Source organism: Zootermopsis nevadensis, unplaced genomic scaffold, assembly GCF_977971745.1.
Source record: "Zootermopsis nevadensis isolate Lab colony 2312 unplaced genomic scaffold, Znev_1.0 Znev_ptg000015l, whole genome shotgun sequence".
NCBI classification, from domain to species: domain Eukaryota; kingdom Metazoa; phylum Arthropoda; class Insecta; order Blattodea; family Termopsidae; genus Zootermopsis; species Zootermopsis nevadensis.
In genome coordinates, this window is record NW_028259147.1 from 5152803 (window position 1) to 5179206 (window position 26404).

At 37.8% G+C, this 26404-nt stretch overlaps 1 protein-coding gene and 1 long non-coding RNA gene across 15 annotated transcripts in view; one reads left to right on the forward strand and one right to left on the reverse strand.

Annotated features, from left to right (window-relative positions):
• dati (zinc finger protein datilografo) overlaps positions 1–26404 on the forward strand; it is a 592807-nt gene that overhangs the window by 415021 nt on the left and 151382 nt on the right. For 10 of the 13 annotated variants that reach the window (XM_087349115.1, XM_087349116.1, XM_087349117.1 and 7 more), the window contains one exon: positions 11306–12846. In XM_087349115.1, the coding sequence (XP_087205241.1) occupies positions 12514–12846 (333 nt within the window). In that variant the 5' untranslated portion in view covers positions 11306–12513. Of the gene's footprint in view, positions 1–3806; positions 4133–10565; positions 10764–11305; positions 12847–24445; positions 24583–26404 lie in introns of those variants that run through there. The other 3 variants (XM_087349112.1, XM_087349113.1, XM_087349121.1) reach the window with 3 other exon arrangements.
• LOC110839388 (uncharacterized) overlaps positions 1–26404 on the reverse strand; it is a 57775-nt gene that overhangs the window by 27888 nt on the left and 3483 nt on the right. The gene's annotated exons all lie outside the window — the stretch shown is intronic.

A 26404-nucleotide genomic window follows, 5' to 3' on the forward strand; every position in this document is an offset into this window, starting at 1 on the left:
TGGTTAAAATATTATCCTTTGTTCCGTATCGAGTACTCGATTTACATATGAAACATTCTCGACATGTTTCGGCTTTCATAGAGCCGTCATCAGGTGTATGTTATAAACTCTTAATTTAATTACTAATTTTTAATTTTCTTATCATTTCTTCGTTTTTCACATTGTATCAACATTTGTTGTTGTGTTATATATCATTGATACAATCGTATTGTCGGAGTGATGTTAATGCTGCGTATATTGGTCTGTGAATTAAAGGATTCAAAACCATTAATGAAATTGAATATAGAAAACAAAATAAATAAATAAATGAAAGTAAACGTATAAACTTACCAGAGAAGTAATATCGAATTTGTAAGAGGAGAGATCAGAAGTACATCGTATCGGAGCGAGGTTGGTTATGACTGCGGTGTTAGTGGGTGAAAGGCGGTTTGTCAGGGTTGGGGTCAAGGTACTGGAGTGCATTTTAATATATTTTAATACTATTTTTAAATAAAATCACAATATGACGCACCTACAATATCTTATAAGTACTCAAGTTTAAAGACACTTTTTACTTTCATTAATCCCAGTTATGACCGTATTTTAAAAATCCTGGCAGTGGACCCCATCCTGAGACACTATTATCCATTCCACATATGCACACCTAAGTTATGTGAAATCCATTTTAATATTATCCTAACTCCCATGCATTCGTAACTTAAACTGTATCTTTCTCTCCGGCTTATGAACAAATATTTTATATACACTTGTATTTTGTCCTATGCGCTGTGCCCACTGAATGTCTCCATAGCTTTAACAATTGTGAAGTTAAGAATATGTCCACAACTTAATAAGTTCCTTATTGTGTAATTTTCTTCAGTGCTTTGTTACTTTATTGTTCTTCCTAATAAGTCATCTTGTTTATCATTTTGTTTGACTGCGTGACAATTGAATATCACATTTTGAACTTCAAAACAAATTCTATTGCGCTATCAAGTTGCTGATTTCGCGGTGGTTCTGAGTAAACAAGACTTTTTTAAAGCAATCCGTATAGCTTTGAGGTTAACCCCATTTTATACAAGATAATGTGGGAACGTATACTTAGCATATCTAAACTGATATTTATCCTGGAACGAAAAAAAAAACCCTTACGTTATCTTACCTACATCACGTAGAAACCATTAAGAAAATATTATGTTATTTTGCAGAGTAAATTAAAAGATAATTAAGTCAGATTACTTTGGAGAGACACGTGGATATTTCTTTCGTTAAACTGATTATTTTACACGGTTGCTTTGCAACCCCGAAATTCTTGACAATACTTGAGTTTGTATGAACATTTGTTTATGTAAGTTACTATTCCTTCTATGTATGCCTAAATAGAATGTTACTGACGAAAAACATGTCAAAGAAATTACCTTATTCTAATAATATGACGATGATGGTAAACATTATCGTTAGTAAAGTAGACTGAACTGCGGGAGAATTTTCGATGGGCAATTTGTTTTCCCCGCCACCCCAAAGCCCCCCCCCGGTCCACCCAGGATGCTTATCCCTGAGATGACGAAATCAGGACCCGTCTAACCTCCATCTATATTAAATGTATAGAATGCGTGGAGCTTTGCTGTGCTCATCCTATGCGCCTTTATGATTAAGAACATGTTTATGTTTAGAAATGTGTATCGTTCTTTTCAGCATGTCGTAAATGCACTACTTAGTTTGAATCGCTAGTATAAATTATTTAATGTGTGAGAAATGTGCCGTTGAGAATCGAACAAAAGTCTTTTAGTCGAATCTTCTGCAGTTCACGTCAGTAACGAAAAATTGCTTGAAGCAGTTTTTGTGGTTTTCTTCATTGCCGCCAGAGGGGAGTTATGATCAGAGAAGGAACATGACTACTATCTTACTTGCATATGTACAGTAGGAGAGAGCGGGGTGGGAGGAGCGTGGCGCTGTTTCAAGGAGTAAGAGTGGCATAAGCCAAGTAGAAGAGAAATGCTTTATTATAACGTGAAAGAACGAGGGAAGGCCCACCCCGGGTTTTATAACAGAAATAACTCAAAGTCCTAGATTCGTATGACATCCAGACGAATTTCATTTCATTTCACACGTGTGTGTGGTACAGGAGATCTCAGCAAGTATAGTTACTAGGCTATGGGATGGATGACCGAAGTTCAGATTCCGACAGGGGCAAGAGATTTTTATTTTAGCTACCGCCTCTGGGGCCCACCTAATCTCCTATCCAGTGGATACCTGAGGGGGGGGGGGCTTCTTCCCCGGGCTTAAAGTTAATAGAACATGAATCTGAAGTCGGTTTTTGATTTAGGTTTCATCCGAGCTTCGTGTAGTTTACGATTTAAAGTTAATCTCAAACGCATTTAGTCGAAAGCCATGTTGTTATTTCACACTGATGGAAATACATACTTCATGTAGATAAATAAATAAACGATGATGAAAAAAACAGTATAAAGTCAAAGTTAAACTAATCAGATTTCATGTATGGGAAATGTCCAATTGACCATGTTGTTAATGAGCCCAGCAGCCAGCCTTCTTCTTACTATTATAGCATAACAGTAACTGCTCCGACGTATATCGGAAGGTTCTTTGTTCGAATTTCGGATTGGCATCGGCTGTACAAACAGGGGATTAAAGCGGACGGAACGTGAAATTTGTCACTCATTTCCATTTTATCCAAACGTTATAGTACGTGAATATTTAATACCACGATCTCTGTAAATAGGATTGTCGTACTTCATATTTTCAAAATAATGTCGTTATTTTTTTTATTTGTAGTGTTCTGTCTGACGACAGGTCCATATGAACAGGATCCTTCCATCCTTTTCTCGGACTGGGACCTGTTCATATACGTTCTTGGCAGATGATCCAGAAGTGGTTTGCCATTGACTTCTTCTGTGTGTGAATGGAGTAATTGTTGGGATGCCACGGAGAAACCGGGGAAGCCCCCGGAGGAAAACTCCGTGATTCCTAGACCACGGCCTTGCCCAACACAAGTTATAAATTCGGGCACCACCGGGAATTGAACCCGGGACCCCAGGATTACAAGGCTAGCGTTCTAACCGCTAGACCACCGTCGGTCAACAATAATGTCGTATGCATTCAAAATTCACCAACAATTATTGGCTTTTTTCAATTCCATGCAATTTCTTGAGCTGTCATATATTGAAATTTCGGATCTATTATAATTCAGAATTGATGCTGAAACAGTGTTTTAGACATCCGGTAAAACTCCTTGGACTGCAAGGCTTCTACCTTCTTCATAGGACGACACAAAATGAGAATGTACTATATTTCCCGGGCAAGATTCGAACCCACGATTCCGTTATTTGGGCGGTACTAGACAGTGCCCGCTTTAGGCTCTACAGCCATTTTGATCAGCGCTGTATAACTTTGGCAATTCAAACAGCGTCGTTAAATAAGCTACCTACCAGGCCTGTCTCGCCTACATCGAGTTAATTGTCTTCAACCAAGTTCGGTTATAATGATGCTGCAGTTTAAACAAGTCATGAAAACTTTAACTGCTTTATAAACCAGTCTTTCGCGTTGTTCTTTAATTATCTCTTGGCATTATAACGCGATGCGAAAAACAGTTTGAAATGTCAAATCGATATTTTCAGCAATGGTAATAGAATGGCACGAGGGATTGTACATATGTGGGAGAGAGATGAAAAACGACGGGGTGCTTTAAGAGGTGGAGGGGGTGACGGTGGGGGCGGCGGAGGAGGAAGGGGTGGTAAACCTTAGGAGAGGAACTTCTTGAGTTTTTGTTCTGAAGATAAGGAGTGTGCCTTTTACTATGCAGGTGTTTCTGCAGGTCATCCGAAGGGGGGACAGAATCCATTCTTATACTGTGCTGTATTATTAGACGTCTTTTTATTACTCGGGTAATGCAGTTGTGTTCAGTGTATGAAATTCATAACAAAGTAGTTATTTAACAATGTGCGTGTTCGTATATAACCGGTGTTTTCTAACTGTGTGCGTATCTCATTGTGTGTTCAAACGTATTTTTGACAAGTTGACAATTCCTTTGTAGACGATCGCGCGCATGCGTTGTAATATTTAATTAAAACTTTTGCCAGTGCTCATTTAACTACTTTTTTTTAAACAAATATGGAAGGAATATTCCTTATGCTATGTGAGTATGAGATATTTGTTATTTAAACATAGATATTGCAGGTATCAATATGAGATATTGTTCATTAACAATCATTTAAAATAACAAGGGTGTACGAATGTTCAAAACACGGAGGCAAGTTTGACTTAAGTCATTCATGGACGGATAACGTTAAAACGGATCTTAGAGAAATGGTTTCTGAAGATGGGGAAATTGATTTAAATGTAATAGCAAAGGATCCAGTGATGGGATTTTGTTAATACTGTGATGAAGATTACTATACTGAAACAACAGGAAATTTCTTTATATGCCATTGAGTTTATTAGATTATAACTTAATTGACTTAATAGCTAAAGAGTTGGCTACGTAATTCATTAATTAATCATACAGAAAACATAAATATTTAGTTAACTAGCAAACTAGCTGGTTTATAGGCTTCGAGATAAATTAAATGTGTAATCAGTTATTCAGAATGTCATAATTTTAGGTTCATAGATGTTGATACTCAGTAATGCGACTGTAGGCTCGTAAATAATCCATTAACTTACTTTCATTTCCTTTTGACGACGTAGTGAAATTTATTCCAAATATACTTTATTTTATAATCACATGAATCCTGATACATATTCATCATAGGACGGTTATGACTAGTGCAATGATTGTTTACAAATATTACGCCGATTATTCCATTCCACTGGCATTTTTAAAATAAGTGTCTGGTGTATTAGAAAGTTATTTTCTCGACTTATGTGGGACTAAAAGGGAGTCTTCAGGAACTGTGAATTGTTCTGTGATGTCTCTAGTTTAACAGGGTTAGTCAAGATACGGACATATATGACCTATCAATGCAAAACACGACCAGCACAGTGAGATTTATTTCAAGTTCTCATTGCATCAAGATTTGTGCACAGAAATCAAAGGATGTCATTTAGTGTCATGAGCAACGGTTATTTTTTAAAATTAACTATATCATTTTGTGAGCCAATTATTCAACCGTTAATGTGTAATGCATAAATCAATTTGGGTGAAATTATGAATTTTGAGGGCGACGAGTATAAAGGTTATTTGGCTACTGGGTTGTTGCGCCTTGGAGTCTGTTAGAAATTGACCATAGTTTCAGAGCTGCTTACTGTTTTCGTCATCAGGGCGATGATAGAAGCCCTGATAATGGAGGCAGTTAGCACCGCTGAGACGCTGGTTACTTTTTACCAAACTTCGCGGTTCAACATCCCAGAAGCCAAATCATCTTCGTGGCGCGTTCTATGCGCATAATTTTTTTATGAACCCACTGATGTTTATAGGGTGTAGTGGTGTTTGCTATACGCAAATATTAACGTCTTATGACATCTGTATTTACAAATGTTGTCTTTCTTAGTCAATTTTAGAAATCCATGGTTTTTACAAGCTACAGAGAGCTACTGCTGACATATTTGCTTTCAGTATTTGCCAACAGTTGTTCTTAGGATTAGTCGTCACATGCTAACAGAATATTTTTATTTTAAAAAAATTATAAAATGATACAAAATTTTCGAAGTAGTTATCTCTTCTTATTCGGTGTTGTTTTGTATATTGTCGACACTGATATGTAATCTGCCTTTATTTTTATAAGCGTTTTAAATCTCAGGCCAAAATATGACCGCTGCTTGATGTATTCATTAACATTGTTTTACTCATATTTTATTAAATGTCTACCATATTTAAAATACAGGCCACGTAACGTAAAATGATTTCCGTATTTATACTAATTTGTTGTAGCATGAAAGGTTTTGGAAATGTCTGCGCATTCTTATTTGAGTTTCTTATAAGAGAAGGTTTAAGCACTGATAGAAACTCGCCTTTAAATACTTTCGACAACTTTTATTGCGTATGTCTTATATTTCATTATAATTTTTTAATAGTTTTAGAAATAAAGCTTGCGGACTTAACGCATGGATAGAGATATCTCTAACGTAAATGCATTTTATGCAATGAAATAGTAAAACGAAAATTAAAAATTATACCCACTCAAAAACTAAGCTACATGATCTAATTTCTAGGCGAGATGGCGATTTATCGCCCAAGGTTCCTATGCTTAATGGAGGCCTACATGTCATTTCCTGCGCCTTCATTCGAAGTGATTCGTATTTTGAGTAATTCAACCTAAATTACGTGATTTTACTTATCTTCAGATCCATGTAGTTCCATATTATCTATGTTGTTCTCTCAACTTAGTCCTAATGTTTTACTGTGTTTCAAGGCACGCGGATTACACTACAGCATTTACGTGATTAACAAAATAAATGTTTACTTCAAAAGTGTTAATTTAGTTTTGAACGCAGATAACCCTTCAGTGGTCGAGAACGATATTGACCTGTCTTGTTTAGAAAATTGGTTGTTCTGTGTTTTAAATTAAATTTTACTGTAATGCTCAGGTAATAAAATTAGTGAGTTGCCATGGAAATATACAGACAAAAGAAGTAATTTATTCTTCTTTAAAAACTTGGCACTGCTGGAACAAGTCAGGGCTTTATAATGCAAAATCTATTTTTTGTAAATTGCTTATTCTGGATCGTTGATTGTCCTCTTATAGCACAATGTGCCGAACCACGTGCAGAAATAACATAATTATTAGTCTTTTAACTGTGGACTTGTTGAATTTATATATCTTATTAGGTGTAACTAATTTAATAAATACATGGTGGTAATTGAGCAGAATAAAATTGTATTAAATTATATTGGAGATGTTGATCCTTCAGTTTGTTTTACCAGATACTAAATTATTTTTACGTGAACCTTACCATATGTGCAACATTTATTTGGAACATTTAATAAAATATAACGAAATTTGGCTCATGTTTTGTTACTTGTAGATTAGTTCTTCTGCCTTTTGAATAATAAACGTGTCTCTGCATTAAATGATCATACAGACTGCTTAGATATTGATAACCACAAATAACTTATTTGTGAATTGAGTGGACTACAAATAATAGAGCCAAATAGGCATAAGCTACCCCCTTTTCAAAGACAGCTTCTGCCAATGCTCCGATATCGTCTTATCCCGGATACAGACGCCGTTGTCACCTACAAACCACCGTTTACAAGTTACTATAATTAGCACAGAAGGATAAATAAAAGCTAAATTGTTTATTTTAAGAAATATCGCGTGTGAATTTTGTTTCCATCTGAAATCAAAATTTATAGCCATCCGATCACTTCCCATTCGACCCCAAGTAATCTTAACAAGAAGATACAGCGTCATTAAATTGGTAAACAACATTTTAATGTTTATTAAAATGTCATTAGATGGGCTTATATAACAGGTGGATACAAAGTTTTCTTAATTTAGGACTTTGCAGTTTATAGTTTTAAGCTAATTAAGTTGAAGTGATTAATTCAAGTAGAATGGGATAGAAGGAAAACTAATGAAACAATAAATACATACAATATTTGTGTTGAAATACAGAGGAGAAGATACCATTTGAGTATCTATTAGTATATGGGAGGTTAATATTAGTTTGGCCTTCTGAGTGAAAGGTTGTGAAGATGAGTACTGGATTGAGTTGGCTCAGAACAGGGTTCAGTGCCGGACTTAGAGAAGACTGTGATGAATTTATTGATCCGCTGAATATGAACAGTTTTCGGAAGGCTAGGCGCTGTGGTCTTTGTTGCTTGGTTACGTAGTTAAACGTAGCTGTATGCTAGAGAAACTAATGCAGAAAGTGATGTAGCGATAATGACACTTTTGTTTCGAACGCGTCCCTTCCGTTTATGTCAGTGCTGTGTTGGAAAACTGCCCGCAGATCCTGTAGTGACTGGGTCCAGTCTCTTCCACCCCCTCAACGGGTGAGTCACAGCAGAAGGAGACTTCCTGCCGATCTGGATTCGCCACGTTTGTTTCTGTGATGTTACCGTTCGTTAATAGCACAATATTATTGAAAGTGTGATTACATTTTTATGTTATTACCCCTATGAAACCGAAGCTCATCTAAGCAATATCTAATAATTCAGTCCGTACCGCAAAGAAATCTCCACATTTCACCATTAATAAGATGATTTGGTTGATGCTGTTTGAGAAAATAATCCTTGTTAGCAGTGAAAATCATATAAAACCCATAAATACATTGCTGGTAAATATGAAGAATTTTTGACGGAAAGTGGTTCATATAGTTACCACTAGGCTTTAAAGGGTTAACGTAGGTAATATGCATAGTTGTCATTAGGCTTTAAAGGGTTGACGAATCTGTCGAAACTGCAGAACATCAAATGAAATTGACATTATCATGATAATGAATGATGAATGGATAATCGTTGACATTTTATCCGAATTCGTATTTTAACTTCAGATAAAATACTTAGCCAATAGTATTATCTGGTGGATGGGGTTTATCAGCATCAAGGATAAATGCCGAAGGAAAGGACTCCTCATGAGAGTGAGTACATTCTTTTGAATGTTGTCACATTTCTAAGACGATAACAGACATAATAAATTCACTTCCTTTCATGCTATGGCTGCCTAAGAATTAACTAATTCTCCCTTATTATTGTTCTGTAATTTAATATAGTGTCAGAAACGCACCCTATAGGAATTTTATGTTGGACATTATCCATTTTCTGAAGTACTACACTTGATGACGTTTCGGGAGTTGGTTTTTCTCTTATCTTCAGGTCCATTGATTTTCATTACACGTGACAGTACGCTGACCACTAGATCATCGGGGTGGCCCACAAATGGGCTTGAAGACGATAGTATATAAAAAAAATCGAAAACTCGTTTATGTCAAATATACTTCAAACAATGGGCACCGTCCACTATAATGTTTGTGTAAGGAATCGGCCTTTATAGAATCATTAGTAAATATGGAGTTTGAATAAATAGCTAGGAAACTGCGCTAACCAAAAAATGTATCTAAGTCATGTATTTCATTAGGTAAAGTAAAGTAAAGTTTGTCCCACTATACGCCATGTAGGCGTTTGGGGTGAGAGGAGGTATAGCTCCTCCCTTCCTTGACCTCGGCACTAGATGGGGGTGAGTGGTCAGCATCACGCCCCGGCCGGCTTTACCCCCGGGAAAGAACCCCGGTACCCATTGTAGAGGAGGCTGGGTGGGCCCCAGAGCCGGTCTGGACGCAGAGGCTAGAGGAAAAATCCTCTGCCCCCGTCGGGGATCGAACCCCGGCCGTCCAGCCCGTAGCTAGTCACTATACTGACTGAGCTATCCCGGCTCATATTTCATTAGGTACATACAAATTTAAGACCATTGAATGATAAATTAAAAATATATCACGCTTACTGTGACAGTGGATGATAACATTTTGATAGTTTATATATAAATATATAGGTCATTGATTAAGCAGGCTTATTTTCTAGTCCAATGACGTTACTGGTGGTGTTGTATCGTGAGGTTCTGCTATCACAGAGTTAGTTCCACACCTACTCCACTCACAGCGAAGTTACAGTATTGTATAGTTGGCATTCTGTATAAGTTACGTAGTGGAAACCGGTCTGACAGCTTAATTTGCCTAAGTTCGAACACACACACGCATACATATTCACATAGGCCGACATACGCACGTCGGCGCTATTTTGTCAGAGCTTCTAACAGCGTCGTTCAGTAAACCACAAATGCGTGCGTAAGTAAAGAATAGTGTTCTTTGAGGATGTAGCTTTCTCTGCGACGTGCTTATGAATGCAGTGGATGCTCCGTGTGGAGTGAGCCACCTTAGGTTTGTTTTCGTTTTTCTTGAGCGCCCTCTGGCCAGAGTCGTCGTGGCCACGGTTCGGCGTCTCCCTAACCCCAGACGCCGTACTCCTCCTCATCCTTCCCCCGTGGCAGTGGTCTTTTCCCTTCACACAACGTTCCCCCCTTCTTTTCGTCTCCCCACTTTCACCCTTACCTCGACTCACATCTCGGCAGCCAAAGGGGGAGGAGAGGGTAAAAAATTATTCCCTGCTATAGATGAAGGCAAGGCAAGTGAGGGTTTTTTATCCCTCTAGGGAAGGAAGGTAGGAGGGATTGCATAAGGAGGGGTGTTGGAGGGATGAGAAAGGAGGGGAGTTAGAGCGTGGAAGGGTGCAAGCGTCGTGGAGAAAACGACGCCGCCGTAGCAGCCAAGTCTTGCCGACGCATCGTAAACGTCTGCGCACAAGCAAGTACAAGTAAGGAAAGTATATGTAGGAAGGGTGAGGGGCAGGATGAAAAGAGAAAAGATTTGAGAATAGGGGTTGCACCGCGCAGCGTCTAAGAGAGAGAAAGAGGAAAATATTTTCTCTCTCTGGAGGACTCCCAGTGCCTTTTCCTTCCGCCCTTCTCTTCCTTGTGCTACGTCAGGAGGAAGAGGAGAGAGAAGGAATGAGAAGGCGAGTTTCCTTTTGCTTCGTCAGTTTGTGTGACGCTCGCGGAGACGTCGGGCGTCGTTTTCTGGAGAGGGGGGCGTCGTCCTCGTTTCTCTAGGCGTTCGTCGTCGTCGTCGTCTCGACCCTCTGATTCAGGAAGTATTATTCCTAAACATTCCTGGCTGGCAGGAGGTCGGGTCCTAGCGTCGTCGTCGCGGTACTTAGTTATAAGTTGCTTGTTGACTTGGGACGTCGCATCAGTCTCAGTGTCGAGTTCTCCGCAGGAACACCTCCCACGTAAACAGTGCTTGGTGGACTTTGTGACTTCCACCATTACGAGGTATGACTGATCTTGCCCCCTTTTTCAAGACGTTCAAGTCGTAAGAAAGTTTTTGAGTGTCGTCTTGTTTTGCTGTGTGTCCTTACCTAGTGCCATGCTGTGACGTTACTGGATTTTATTATGATCCTTAAGAACTTTTTGAAACCTGGAAATTTATTCAGGTTCATTGAACTCTGTTTTGAAGTTGAAACAGGTTATTTGTCTTTGTTTTCAAATTGAATGATACTAATTGAACTTTGTTTTGAAATTGGATCAAGTTAATTGGAAACTACTTTGTTTTTAAAGTGAATGAGGTACATTGATATTGTTTCAGAATTAAAACGCGTTTGTTAACTTTTTCACTCAGATTCTGTTGACAGCAGTTAACCCTAAAAATGTCTGCTTCTGTTACCGTGTTTATAACTTTTTTTTAAATTTAATACGACAAATCTCTTATGTGCACTTTACCTTAACAAAGTTACAACAAGCCGATAACCGCAATAACGCATTTAACGGCATGTGACTGTGTCCCTATGGTAACTTTTCCCACTTTGTGCTTACAGGTGTCACAACAATTACCATACAACAATATCTACAAGACACCGGATTGTCTGACCGAGAATTTCTCCTCCCAAGTTGATGTATTGAGGGGGTATCCGCTGCTGTTGGTACTGTGGTTCTCTGGAACGCCGCTAGAGGGACGACAGCCAATAGCAAACAGCTGCCTAACCGCTCACCGCTTAACGAAAGAATTAAAAGAAGAAGAAGTAAAGGGGGAAAGAAGAGTGATTTTTTATATTCTGCGTATACCAGTTGTCCCACTGAGGCTGGTTTTTGTTTTTGTTATTTAATAACAAAGATTCTTTTGAAGGAAGCCTTCACAATTTGTTAGAACTTTACCTTATTCAAGAAACTGCATACTGAAAAATTGTATGTACACACTGAAGAATGCACAATCTGTACGGTGTAAACAAATAGGAATTACTGTGGCTATAATCATACAAACAAATTAACATCTTCCATGTGCACTAAGTGCAGTGAATGTTTGAGAACGTTTTAAAAAGTGAATGAGGAGTGTAGCAAAGATTAAAAGAATAAGATTCGTCAAAGAAACAACACGAATCAGTCGAAGAAGTTTGCACGTCAACTCATTTAATCAAGACAAACATCGTGGTGATATTACATGTGAATGGTCGTGGACAAGAGAAAAGATTACCAGGAGAAGAAAATTGGTTAAACACATAATAAAGACGTAACTACCAGACAAGAAGACAGTACGGGATTAATCGAAGAACATAACAGAATACTTTGCATCGCTTTCCACCCACTTTCTCCAGAAGTTTCCCTGTCGCTACGGAATATTTCTACCGGTCACAAACTCCCCCAATCCATAACCACGATCCTACTGAGGAAAAATCCTGCTGTCCTAATCCACTGTTGACTGTCAAGACGAGATCAACCACACTATTATTTTCCCAGCTGCTGCTGGCAGATAAAAGCAACAATCACTATAAAACCCAAATACGACGAAATTAATTTCAGCCAGTGTCTACAAGATCGGTTTGTCGTGGATTTTCTACAGAGCAACGCGATCCTTAACACCGCCACCAACACCACCACCAACAGCAGCAACCGGTCATCCACCTTCAACAATTACTTCTGTGATTCAACACGGTTTTTTGACCACACACGCGTCAACATTACGGACATAACGACGACTTACACGACTCCTTTAGACCTCCGAGCGACGCCGATCCCCGACGCCTCTTCCATGTCGGCTGACGTGCAGCAGCAGTCGGTGAGGTCCGTCTTCAAGATGAACCCCGACTTCTGGCAGCAGGCGAGGGGACCGCCGTCGATGCCCCCGGGGCCCAACTTGGGACAGCCGCCTACCGGGGGCGGAGGTGGAGGCGTTGGGAACGGCACCACAGCTACAGCCACTGGAATACCCACACCCCCAGGTGCCGGAGGTGGTCTCAACAACGCCCCGAATAATACGGGTGTCAACAACAACCAAGGTGGCGGCGGAAATGGAGGTTCAGGGGGTGGCTCCACAACTCCAGACTCTAAGATGATGACAGAGAAGCTAGTCAACGAATTACAGGTAAGAGGCTCGGCACATGATAATTCCGCGACGTTATGATTGTTTCTTTCCGCGTAAATTAGTATCGGTTTCGTGCATGCAGACATGTAGCGGATGTCCGTAGGCTTGTACACGCGTATTGAATTTCTTACAAAGTGAGACGTATTGTAACTAAGATTTGCGCTGTCGTTTGCGTTAATGCGATCATGCAATGCCTGTTATACTTATGTTGTAGTGCTCTTTGTAATATTTACGGGACCACAGTTCGGACTGTTGTAATAACTTCCGGATTCAATGCAGTTTAATACAGAGATGATTTCTAGCATGAGTAGTAGTTCATATGCCCTATAATTCGGATAATACGTTAATGAAATTATACCATTTTGATTTACGTTTTGTGTTTTAAATGTTAAGATTGTTTTAGTCATTTCTTTTTCGTTCTCCTGCTCATGAGTTGCTTAGTTATATTGTTACATTTTTATAGTTTTTGAGAGTTTATATGTTGTGATATATTTAGTCGTGTCCGATTGTTTTATAGTAAAACATTATTCCATATATGAGACATGTCTGTTAATATAACGTAGATATGTCTGTACGTAGTTCTTCATTTCTGTGATATCGATTTAATTTATATTCTGACATTAGAAACATTACGAAAATTTGAAATTATAAGATGTAAATAGTATTTGCAAGATCAAAATAGTTTTATCGAAGTTCATAAGGAATTAATATTTTTATTTCTTAAAAATAGATGCTGTAAGGTTGGTCAGTTAATTTAGTCAGGGAAAAATAAGTTGAAATTTTCAACTATTCCTGTAAGCATATATATATATATATATATATATATATATATATATATATATATATATATAGTTCTTTTTTACGAAAACAAAATTTGGTCCTTTACTTTATTATTAAGAATTTTAGTCTAACACTTCTTAAAAGTATCACATATAATTAATTGTTATTGTGTATATATTAACTTTGGAAACTTTGACGATACGGAAAATATTGAAATCATTTTTATCATAACTTTCAGAAACCTTACATTCAATTTTAATGTTGTTTCATCAGTGAATGCAAAATCCATTGGTTTATTCATTATAATGACACTGGAAATTCTGATTGTATATCATGGCCATGGAAATGGTTAAGTGATGACCGCCAAATTCGTTACGATATGAAATTCTCGCGGCGGTTAGTGAACCAGTGGTCTGTAGCGGAGCGCGAAACGACTGCTGAGGATTTGTCGGCGACAGAGGCTCTGCTTCCCGACACAACCATACGCAAGTTGTCGGACCAGGTTTCGTTAATGGCCCCCTCCCTTCGTAGCATTACAGCCTACAGACTGGGCTTTGTAATGGTGCAGCCCTAGTGCGTAAATATACAACCCCAAAACTGGAATTTTGAATTCGGGAAACCGACTGGTTTTGTTAGTCAAAAACGAAAATTCTTAATCCATTCATACTTCGACTATTAGAATAATTGACATAATATTTACATTAAGTATGCTTTGTTATATAATTTCTTTAACCTGCACTAGTTCTTGTAAAATTCTGCAGTATATTTACGTATTTTATAATTCAGAAAGAAATATTTATAACATTAACCGAAATAATTGAACAACTTTTGCAAACTGAACCTTAAAAATATATTTAAGACTACAAATGTTTTAAGAGTTTCGAGTGTTAGTTATCTTCTGCTAGGTTGAGAGACCGTGTAGTCCGTATTGAAGTCGACCCTGAAGGTGGAGGAAATACGTAACGCCAAAATGTTGATAACTGGTATAATATGACATGGTGCCTCAATCAAGAAGGTAGCAATAAACAAAGAAACTACAATTTGTTCGTCGAGGACATTTGTCAATACTTAATTCTCACTAGGCATCGTATTAGTTATTTGTCTTACAAGAGGCATTATATTTTATTGACTTTCGAGGAATATTATCTGTTAAAAAACTTATGAAATAATTTTATTACATTTCATGCCAATTATTTGTAGGATCTCTTCACTCGTACAAATTTAAATTAACTTATATATATATATGTTCTTATGTTAAATTATATTTTTTTACAGTAATGGTTAAATTCACGAACTGTTGGGAATGTCTCTGCCCTTGAATTTAGTGGCTGCAAATTCATAAAGCCTGATTTAATACAAATTGAAACATGTTTTTCCCGAGGTTCTCCAATATGAAGTTAACCTTTTTACAAGCAAGTCTTCTCAGGTGATCGGCCGTGAATTTGAATATAGGGTTAAGAATCCAGAATTTACACATCTGATCCCTGACAAGACTTCATTACATTCAGTCACCGTGAAAGCTTAAAATCTTACATATTCTTTGGAGTTTGATACATCATTGTCGGAATCACAGTGGATCTCTTTAGTGGAGATTTTTGACGGAAATACGTCTATATTGAAGGGTCATTCCGCAAAAAAGTATTACGAAAAAGTGTAACGAAAATGTGACAGAAAAATGTATAACATGGTTACCTAGGAAATATCAACAATTTGTAAATATGGACTGACTACAATGGTCAGCTTGTATGCATTGTTATGTTACCTAGGAAACGTCATCTGTTTACTCGGCATACAAGGGAAAATATTGATGATTGTAAGAGATTTATTTTGAGTCATTTGAGAAATTATACAAAGATGTTTTCAGTTATGGCCACTGAAGATCCTAATACAATGCCGATAATATTGACAGGAGATTTTAACGTTGATTTAAAAAAGGAGGAAAATCAAAGCTTTGTCACATTTATGGAGGAAACGTTTGGCTTAATGTTGATGTCAAATCCTCAATGTAGTACTACTAGATCAAAATCTTGTATAGATATGGTGTTTGCACGAAATGTTGATACTCTAAAATGTACAAATTTTATAACATATTTCAGCTACCACAGACCCATCTTAAGCGTAACTAATTCAGGTTAAATAAGCAATGTCTTAATCAAACTTTATTCAATTGTAAAGCGTGTATAAACCCACTATATAAACTCCTTACCGTATAGACGTCAAATTATCCGGAACCGTGGTTCCACTATAACTTTTTAGTTTCGAAACAGGGTTATGATGAACCAAAATTTTACCTCGTAAGGAAATATAATGTTCATAGACATGATTTTCTTAAACTAATGGATGAATAATAATTATTATAATATCTGTTATTCATTCTGGCATCTAGTGGTTTTTATAACAACATTCTAACGCATTAGTAACAATTTTTAATGTTGCATATTCGATATTAAGCGATTCTGTCAGCATCCATCTCCTTCTGCACCCTAATTTTACAAATCGATTATATTTTTGGAAGTGAAATTTCTTTCCGGTCGGTCATTCGCCCCCTTCCACCCTATTCCTCCTACCGCAAGACTACCTTTCCGCCCTCCCCCTGTTTCTCATACCACCCTTGTATGTTGGTTGTTACATAACTCTCCCCACTCTTTCAACCCATCACCATCCCTCCGAAACTTCCCCTCTCCTCCTTGTGCGCCATTCCTTACATACTCCCTCCGCCCCTACTTACAACCTTCTTACCCCCTCCCCAATTTCCCCTACGCCAATGGTCCAGAAAAATACTTTACTTTTTATAAAATTTTTGGTCAATAAGGTTAGTTTAGTATGAGGGTAGTAATATTTCTTTTTGCTTGTTTTATTTCTGTTATTAACAATGAATTTAAAAGATCTCCCCCCCTCCCAATGAATTCCGCATTATGCTAAACCATACGGCCTGCAATAGCGAACCAAGATTAGCGGGAAAGATATTTCATTCTGTTAATTGCAGGCTTACTGTACTTCATGTGTTGTGTTATTCCTTATATCAATATATCATCTTCCGCTTTGCGTTATTCTGGAAGCCAGTAGTCTTACACTTCACTGAGCAGTGGGCCTACAAGAAATTTAGTGCCATTAACTTCGTTTATTATTATTGGTGTCATTTCAACTTTAAACAAAGACAACATTGACCTTGTGAGTCTTCAGGTTTTTACGACAACGAGTTCGAAGATGACCCCTCTGGGATATTGCGCCGTGTAGTGACAACGCAGTACGCACCTCTGAAACGTCGGTTAACTTTTAACGAAATTACACGGCATAGTAACCCAGAAGCCTGTCGTCTTCAGATTCAACTCAGTTTTGAAGGTGTCTCTGTTTAATTATTTTACTCTTCTCGGTTTATAAGACGAAATTTCAACTTATTTTTTTTAATTGTAATTTTCTCACCATCTTACCATATTGACCGTGAGTCAGGGACGGACATTGTTCCTAATATACTTTATGTAGTAGCTTCTAGAGAAGACGTTTGGTTTCATAGGACATATAGTTCTCAAAACTTGTGCTATTGTGAGAATAATCTTAGTTTGTAGATTCTCGCTGGAGCTTTTTACCAGTGATGCCATCTAATCAGCCTGTTTCTGAAATAATCATGATCGCTTCTGGTTGCATTATTAATCAGTGATACAGATTATTATTGTTATTATTATTTTATAACTTGTGCTTTGGCTGGTCGCTGTGCAGTCGAACCAAAAATGTCCCCTACCACCAAAGTTCCAAGCTTGACACCGCAAAGTTTTAATTAATCTGTACTGAATAAGTACGTATAAGTGTCTTCTGTAACGAATCTGTGAATTTTACTCCCTGTGACATTGCTTCAGGCTTTTCGTTATTTATCCTGTAGCGTCAATATGAGCTGGTAAAATATAGCGGTTAGAGTTGTAGCCTAAAATTCAAAGGTCCCAGGTTCGATGCTGATACAGGAAGAATAAAAATTAATTATCACTGTAATTATAACCAAATAGCTGAAGACGGAAACACAGCAAAATCCAAAAACGTCGTGGTGCATATCAAATAGGCCTCAGACAGTGGGCAATTTCCAATGTAGTATTAATGCAATATAATTAAATCTTTTACTCTGGAAATTCCTGTTTCAAAGCTTTGCGTTGTTTATGACACATCAGATTGGCGATAAAATTTCTTTTAAAAAATCCGGATCAACAGCTGACGAAAAAGTAGATGCCCCCGTACAAAGGAGAAAGCATATTTTTTATATATCCCCCCCTCCCATCAGATCCCCCTCTGAAGAGTTGTCTGAACCGGTTCTACATAACATCCTGTTATACTTCATGGCGCCCCCTTGCTGAGATACCCGAACGGATAAAAAAGTCTAACATTAATACTAATTTGCTTTATTGTGAAACACCTATTTTGTAGTTTTAAAACAAGTAATTTTAATTACTTTGTTATGTTGATATTTATGACTCAAATCTAGAAAAAGATCTTCGAAATTCCAGCTTTTGGCATTCCTCTTCTTCAAAATTTATAAAAGATGCTGTCCGTATTTTAAATATATTTATTATCGTTAGTACTATCATCTTTTTCACAAAATTGAATGTTTTTGCTCCAAAAGTTGTTTTACTGTAAATTATGCATAATTTTATAGTTCTTTCTTTCAAAAAGTCTAATTACGTTTTGTGGTTTGATTTCTTAACAGTAATGTTGCTCTTATGTCAACATTTTGTGGGGGGGAAAACACGTATTTTAATTTCATCTCAACAAATTCAAGATAGGGGCGGGAGAAGTCGAATCCGTAAATTTATACCCGAACATCTAAACGTGGGAGATTGCTTAGGGACTTCTTAGTGTGCTACTTTGTGGTTTATCAGGATCTTTATACAGTTTATAGGCTTCCCTCATTCTGATTGACACCGTCCTAGTAAAAATTACGATGGTCCTTTTTTCTGTTTTTCATGATTACTTATCTAGATTATAAAAAATAATATTGACCTTACTAATAATAACACCGTATCTTCATCTTATAGCTTTTATGGATTAGACCTTGTGGCCTGTCCTAATTCAAAATTACTTGTGGAATTATCAATTCTTTTAGATATCTAGTAGTACTCCTTGGAAGTGTAATCAGCCCATCGTAAGGGCTCTATTTGCACGAGACAATACAGCATAGAAGGACGAGGACAAACATTCAGACCTCGAATGGCATTCGAACCCGCGGTCATATTATTCAAGCGGTCAAGACCTACCACGACTTAAACCGCGCGCGGCCATTGTCATAGGTTACCATCTAGTATATCATATTATTAAAAAGGTTTTCTGTTATACACAACCCGTAGTAGATACAGGATTTCATTTTGACAAGAGGCAATTAAAATTTATAATTTTTAGCACTGTACTCCTGCGTGAGATATATTTGAATTTTATTGTTGTCATCTATTTCATTGTTAAGTGAAAGGGTATTTTCAGCTTTCCGCCTAGAATATCTTGCGTAATTGGATAAATTATTTCAGTATAACTGGTAATTTTATTTTCAGTTGATTGCATAATTACTGTTTTGTATTATATTCTTCTAAGACACGGCCAATCATACATTCTCATTACCTGAATAACACCGTGCAGCGTTGTTTGATTTGAGTAATTTGTAGTTGTTCAACTGATCAATAATTTCCGAAGAATCAGCGCTTTGTTAACAAAACCCTGACATCAGATCCCATCTTGATCCAGTACATATGAGTTTACATAACCTAAAACCTCCTATCTAAAAAATATAAATTTAATAGGCTACGGTTTATGACACAGTGTGTGTGTGTGTGTGTGTGTGTGTTTTATGAACTCCAGAGGCCTATAATTTCGAAATGTGGCACTAGATGGCAGAATGTTCAATTTTATAAGAGCTGCTACAGTTAAGTTCCTGTTGAAAGTACTTCTATTTTAGGGGAAAAAAAACATTTTATTATGATCAGAATACCTAAAGCATTCCCTTCTAATTCTAATTTTTATGAAGTTTTCTATGATCCATAGATTAATTAACTTAATGTTGAATAAAGGAATGACTGAATCATAAATTTGAGGAGATACGCGCGTGTAAGGAAGATAGGTCACATTTAGTTGGAGGGACTGAGGAAAACCATCAGTATATACAGCGTAAGTGAATCGAGCCTAGAACCTCGTAAAAAAGATTGCTAATTAGTCAACCATGACATTCTGTGCCTTGAAGATGATGATAAATTATATTTCAACATGTTTACACCCATTTTACAAGAACAGTGTGTGGGCTACTTGTGACAGAAAGATCATTTTTCATTAATCTTGTAGGAAATTCTAAAAACAAGTCACTTGCTGATGAAGTTGTCAGAACGACATGCACCGTGAATGCCATTCACTACGCTGTTGTAACCAGTTTACACAGCAAAAAAAGTGGTTTTTCCTCATAAGCTGTGTACTCAGGTACTGACCATTATAACATTTTATTCAAAAGGTATTCGGTTCGAATCATGAGCTTGTATAGTTTGTCAGACAGAAATTTAACAGATAACCAGGCTTCGATTCCTGGTGGCGAATGTATTTTTCTCTACGTAACCACCGATCCTCTTATCCGATGGCACCAGTGGTTGGGTTAGGTTGCTGAAGCAGAGTTAGCGTGTAGGTTTATCACCGTTCATCCTATAATTTCATATTTTCTCCTAGAGATGGTGCTGATGAAACATTGGTAAATTTTTGCCACACTACACGGCTCTGCACAACCCATAAGACAGCCATCTTCATGCTCACTGCCGTGAAAACCTCAAGTCTTATATGGATTATTCGGCGTGTAGGAGGCTCAGATAAAGAAATTTTCCCTGCCACCTCTTAGCAGCGAAAGAAACTGTTGGTTTTCAGCAGTATATTACTAGTGAAAAATGACCTTCGATATTCAACTGGAATTATTTATTCCGTATTTCGTCTCTTAATCCCTTTCTACATTTCGCATCCTATCTACATTGGAAGTAAGCCTATTTTTATTAGCCTACCTATTGGTGGTAGAACTTATAAGATAAAACATTGTCGTTTAGAGTCACTAATGACAAATACGGTCAGCCATGCATTACGCCCCGTGGAAGTGTCCAGTTGACATAAGTGAAGTTTCACACACCGCAGATACCAGCACTGCGTGGATATGATAGGATCGCTTGTCGCCTAAAAGACTCTCAGCGAGTACCCTGATGATGGGGTTAGCAAGGATCTCTGAAACGTAGGTAAACTTCTACGGCGCAACAGAAGACAGCCATCTTCAGATAATTCATACTTTTAAACGATGTAACTCGAGCACAGCATGGGAACGGTTAATAGGTCTGCTTGAAAAATTACTTTATTACTGAAGGTGACATATTTTAGTTAGCCTATGGTTAAAATGCTGATTACCCCTTCACCACTTAGTGATATGGGAATTATTTTATGCATCCCACGTCGTCACTTTCAAATACATTTAATTATATCGATTTGTGATTAATTACTATGCATGTTTTATGTTTAGCGCCAGGCGCGCGTTTTGCACGTTACGTATCTGGTACTGACAGCGGAATGTCCCAAATCATGGTGAAATATCACGCTTAAATACATCCTTTTTAAGTATTCTAAATAAAATCATCATCATAATCTCTTTACTTGGAACTCTGTAAGCTTTATGTGCTTATGTCTATTGTAGGGAATAGAGAAACGCGCTTTCAGAACAGTCAAACTTAACCCTATTTATTTATTTAACGACGTTATTAATAACTCAGATTATGTAACATTGAATGATTGATTTATGATGTTAAAACATGTGGAATGAAGCGGCCGTGGCTTCATTTAAGTTACTGCCCCAACATTTGCTTGGAGGGACTGAGAAGAACCACGAATAACATCACTCAAGATAGTCGCTGTCCGGAACATGATTTCGGACACACAAGCAGAGGACTCAGTTGTCAGTAACACATTGATTAGCTAACTAACCGACTAACGAACGAAACCTGCCGTTGTAACTAAGTAACCGAATGACTGACTAACCATCTAACTAGTGAACTATGTGAATATAATAGAATGTAACTTAGTGACTTTAACTTACTTAGCAGATGACTACTCGATTGAGTTTACTTAACTATCTGGTAACTAAACCTCGAGGTTTAATACCACGCTATTCTGGAAAATTTCATTCGTCTGCAGGCCTCATAACCCATAGCTGTACGACACCTATTAATGTTATCCTGAAAACTCTCTGGTACAAAGTTCGCAAAAAACACTACTTATTAACTTTTTTATGTTTATGGGTTTCTTATAAATCTCACTGTAAACACAGATTATTTCCTAAAGCAGCATTGACAAGTTGATCTTTTTAATGTGAAAAATTGTTATTTCTGTTCAGATAGACTGAATTATTAAATAATGTTTAGACGAGTTTCGGATTCAGAGAATTAATACAATGGGATTTTGTTCTTGGTCATCTTTTCGCACCCCGTGAAACCGCTGGGAGGGCCGGGATTCAGTTCTTGGCTCTAGACTGGCTGTCATGAATCGTGATTCTTATAGTTTTCCTTACGATCTCCTAGCAAATTCTGGGATCGTATCTCAAGATAGACCATGTCTCAACTCATCATTCCCTATCCTATAGCGAGCGCTAAATAGTTTAGTGACCTGGAAATCCGTCTTTAAATAACCTGAAGATCAATTAAGGCTAAATAACCCCTCTAGCTGATACAGCGTCGGAAGACATTGTCGTAGTTTCGATTCGCCCGGTCGATGCGCGCGACAGTGGCAAAGTATCAGCAAGGAGCAACCCCTAGCGCCTACTACTTCTCTTGTTACACAATAAAACCGCCACACGACGGGCGTCCATCCTCGGCGTCGGTCGTCGCAGACGTCGGGCGGACGGCCAGACGACGAGACGCTGTTTCGCGTATTCCACCGCTCGCTTGTCAACCTAACGGACTGTCCACCCTCATGGCTCGTTTTGAAACTGGGTGTTACTTATTCCTTGCTCTCTGTTCACAAAAGTGAGCATGTCGTAGAAGGGTTCCTTCAGATGAAACGTAAACTTTGTAAGAAATCTTTTAAACACTCTTGGCACCAAGTTGTAAAAGTTCAGTCGTAACTATATGTACCACGTACTTAAACAGTCAGTAATTTTGAATTTAATATTTATGAGCTTATGATTCTCAGAGTAAACAGGAGTTATTTATATAAACATTAGCAAGTTTATCTTTGTAATGGTTAAGTATTGGACTACATTCTTAAATATTATTTAAAGAAGCTTCAGCTTAAATGTAATAATCTCCGTACCATTTACGTGAATCAGTTTTTACGATTAATGTATGTGTACATAAAAATGTAAGTAATTGTGCATGCCTGGAATAAATTAATCTGAATCACTGATTAGCTCTGCTAACAACAGACTTGATTTTGTATTACACAAATAAATATACGACAAGATCATTTAGAGACAATGCAACAAATAACGTGCCAGTATTTTGAATATCTTTTTCACATTGTACAAATTTGTACTTTTCCGATGAAGAAGTCATATACCACGATTAAAGTATCCGTATATGAAAAAAAAGTTGTTAATCTAATACTAATTAAAACTGTAATTCATACTCGCTTTATAAATCAGAATGCTTTTAATATCTGGTAGCTAATAGTTGCTCAGCTGGTCAAGATATTACCTCGTCATTTTATAGAGCATTCTGTTTATTTTCGTGTTCATAAGCGTCCGTCCTGATAACTACATTACTTTATAATTTTTCCATGATCTGACTCGTCTATAAACAACCCTGCCTGTTGATACAGCGTTGTCATATAATAAAGCCAGTACCTACAACAAGGTGTCGTCACGAGCAACAACCCACTGGAGTACATAAGGTGATACGCTAGGAATTGCAGATAACAGTGAAATTAGCTTGTGTTGGCAGCACTGGTATTCGATGTAGTCTACTATTAGATAGAGTTTAATTTAGGTTCATGCTTCAAGACCAGGCGGACAGCAAGGCAGTGATGGAATATTTAGCCACAAATGTGATAGCCAAATTCCGAGACGGGGGGGAGGTCCGTGAATATTTATGAAATAGGGTATAAACATCGTACTTGACCTTACATGAAGCACAATCGAAGGTCTAAAACTGCCACGCTCGTGCAACGAAAGAAACTCAGTTAAAATATCGAGAAATGTGATGATGTGCGCTACGACAGAAGTCAGACGCAAGCAAGTAGCCTGTTAGCAGTCGAGGTTTGGCTAACATATTAGCTTAGAATGTCATGCAGGCCCTCCTATATATTGCGATTCTTCTTCTTGCACCTGCGCAGACAGACGGGAAACGTAAACCCGAACTAGGTGGCTAACATGGCTGGTTGGAACTGATTAACAACACATTTTATCTGTTCGGTTCCGCTTTGTACTACCACCATTCTAGGAACATCATACGTTATTCGAAAGACACTCATGTAAAATGTATAATGCCTCACTCGAAATCTGTTTAATGAATGTAACACGTATTAAAAACAAAATGTATTTCGGAAATAGCTGCTGCACTGTGTACCTCAGGGGTAAGGTTTGTGTCAGGTACATAGAAGTAAATACCCTGTAAAATGATGAATTATGGAATAATTAATAATAATATAATATGGTGAAAGATCCCGTGTCTGTTTCAAGGAATTCACGTGTAGGACTGGATAAAAACCATAGAAAACTTTCGTGTGATGTAAGAATTGGAACAGGTACTTCACCAAATAGCCACGTGCATGAAACCAAAGCGAATGAAGGCCAGTTGCTAGGAAGTCGAAGCGATTATGAACTATCGGTTACGCAGTGACTGCCAGAGATAATGGCTGGCATAAACAACGTTGTCAGAGAAGTGTTGGAATACATCCACATACCCGTTGCGCCAGTTTTTAAAGTTCTGTACAAAACAATACAGCGTCGAGTTGAAGCACTTGGACAAGAACATCACATTTTTCGTAAGTATGTGGTAAAATAATAAAATAACATCCTAAAGTGAGAATAGCCATTAAGGTAGGGTGTTAGTATAGGTTCCGTGCATAAATTGGATAGGGAGATAGGAAATAAAGATACGCACCAAATTTTCGTAGGAAAATCTCTTGAAAAACGACTACTTCCAGGATATGTCAGCAGAAAATTTAAATACGTCTTAATCGTACGTGTTGTTAGAATAGCCAGTGTAAGGCCGTGGTTTTATCGGTGTTCGGGTTTCGGGTTAACTTCGCAAGAAGACGAGAAATGTAGAACTGTGATTAGAAAGTCTGGGCGCAGATTGGATTATAATATTAAAATTTATCTTAGGGCAGCACTTGGTAAAACTACACGAAGTTGGAAGTAAAATATTAAAAAGTATCTTAGAGTAATGGGGAAAAAACTGAACTGCCTCAAGATAGGGTCCAGTGACGAGCTTTTGTGGACACGATAATGAACATTTTGTGACCACGTGGGTAACTATACATTTTAATAATATATATCATGCACCATGGAGTTTATACTATTGTGGACGTACTGCTATCCCACCCTATCTACTAAAATAAGGTCGAAAGTAGTTATTATACGTTATTTACGTACACTAACAACTGAATCCAAATTGGTTATGTCAACATAATCTAATTATTGTTTTTCTAGTCGAAAAGCCCAGTTGAAATTCATCAGGGTATGATTTATTTCGTATTGTTATCCTTATGTTATTTCTTTCGTTTCTTTTGTTCCTTCATGCCTTTCTTTGTTCACTTTCCTTCATCTCTCGTTTGCCTTTCCCATTCTCGTTTAACACAGAACGAAAATATGTAATCAGCGATACGCACTGCATTAATTCAACGTTCTCAACACCCATAAGAGGATTACTTCTAAAAGCTGCCAATTGGTAGCAGAACTGGTTAAATAAAACAAATTTCTCTATTTTGCTTCAGTACTAAGAAGTTATAGGCATATTTGAACGCAGGCAAACAAAGATCAACGCCATGAAATATCAGATTTGGTACCAAATATGTATTTTTCATGCAAACAAAGCTCGTAGTAGCTTATTTCATGTGCGGGTTTTCGATTTGCCTTCTTTTAGTGCAGACCTAACGTCGTTAGTCTAATAGGAGATAAATTCCTTTTAGTATCGTAGCTCAGTCAGTATAGGACTGGCTACGGACTGTGCGACCGGGGTTCGATCCCAGACGGCGGCAGAGGATTTTTCCTCTAGCCTCTGCGTCCAGACCGGCTCTGGGGCCCATCCAGCCTTCTCTACAATGGGTACCGGGGTCCTTTCCTGGGGGTAAAGCCGGCCGGGGCGTGATGCTGACCACTCACCCCCATCTAGTGCCGAGGTCAAGAATGAGTAGGAGCTATACGACCTCTCCCCCCAAGCGACCGACATGGCGTATAGTGGGACAGCTTTACTTTACTGTTATCGTTTCGGAAAATACTAGATCTCGAGGTCGAAGTGATTTCCCATTTACCTCGTGTCGATATACAGAATGGTCTACCTAAAATTCAGTCATAACTGCAGCAGTGTTTATAAACTTTGTTGACATCAATATAACAAGAGAAATGAATTACTTTTAGTATTTATTCGTTAGGAAGAACTTAGCAGCGAATTCTGAAATATCCACCTCCATCTGGAAGACAATCTTCCATCCGAAAATTTGTAGCAGGTCAGTGTATTGTTACATTCTGTACTTCCTTGTCGTGATTCGCATTGTCGAATACTTCACGGACAGCAGCAAACTATTTCGATTCGAAGTAATGATCGATAGTGAACACACGTTCTGCTCGTGAATACGTCGTGTT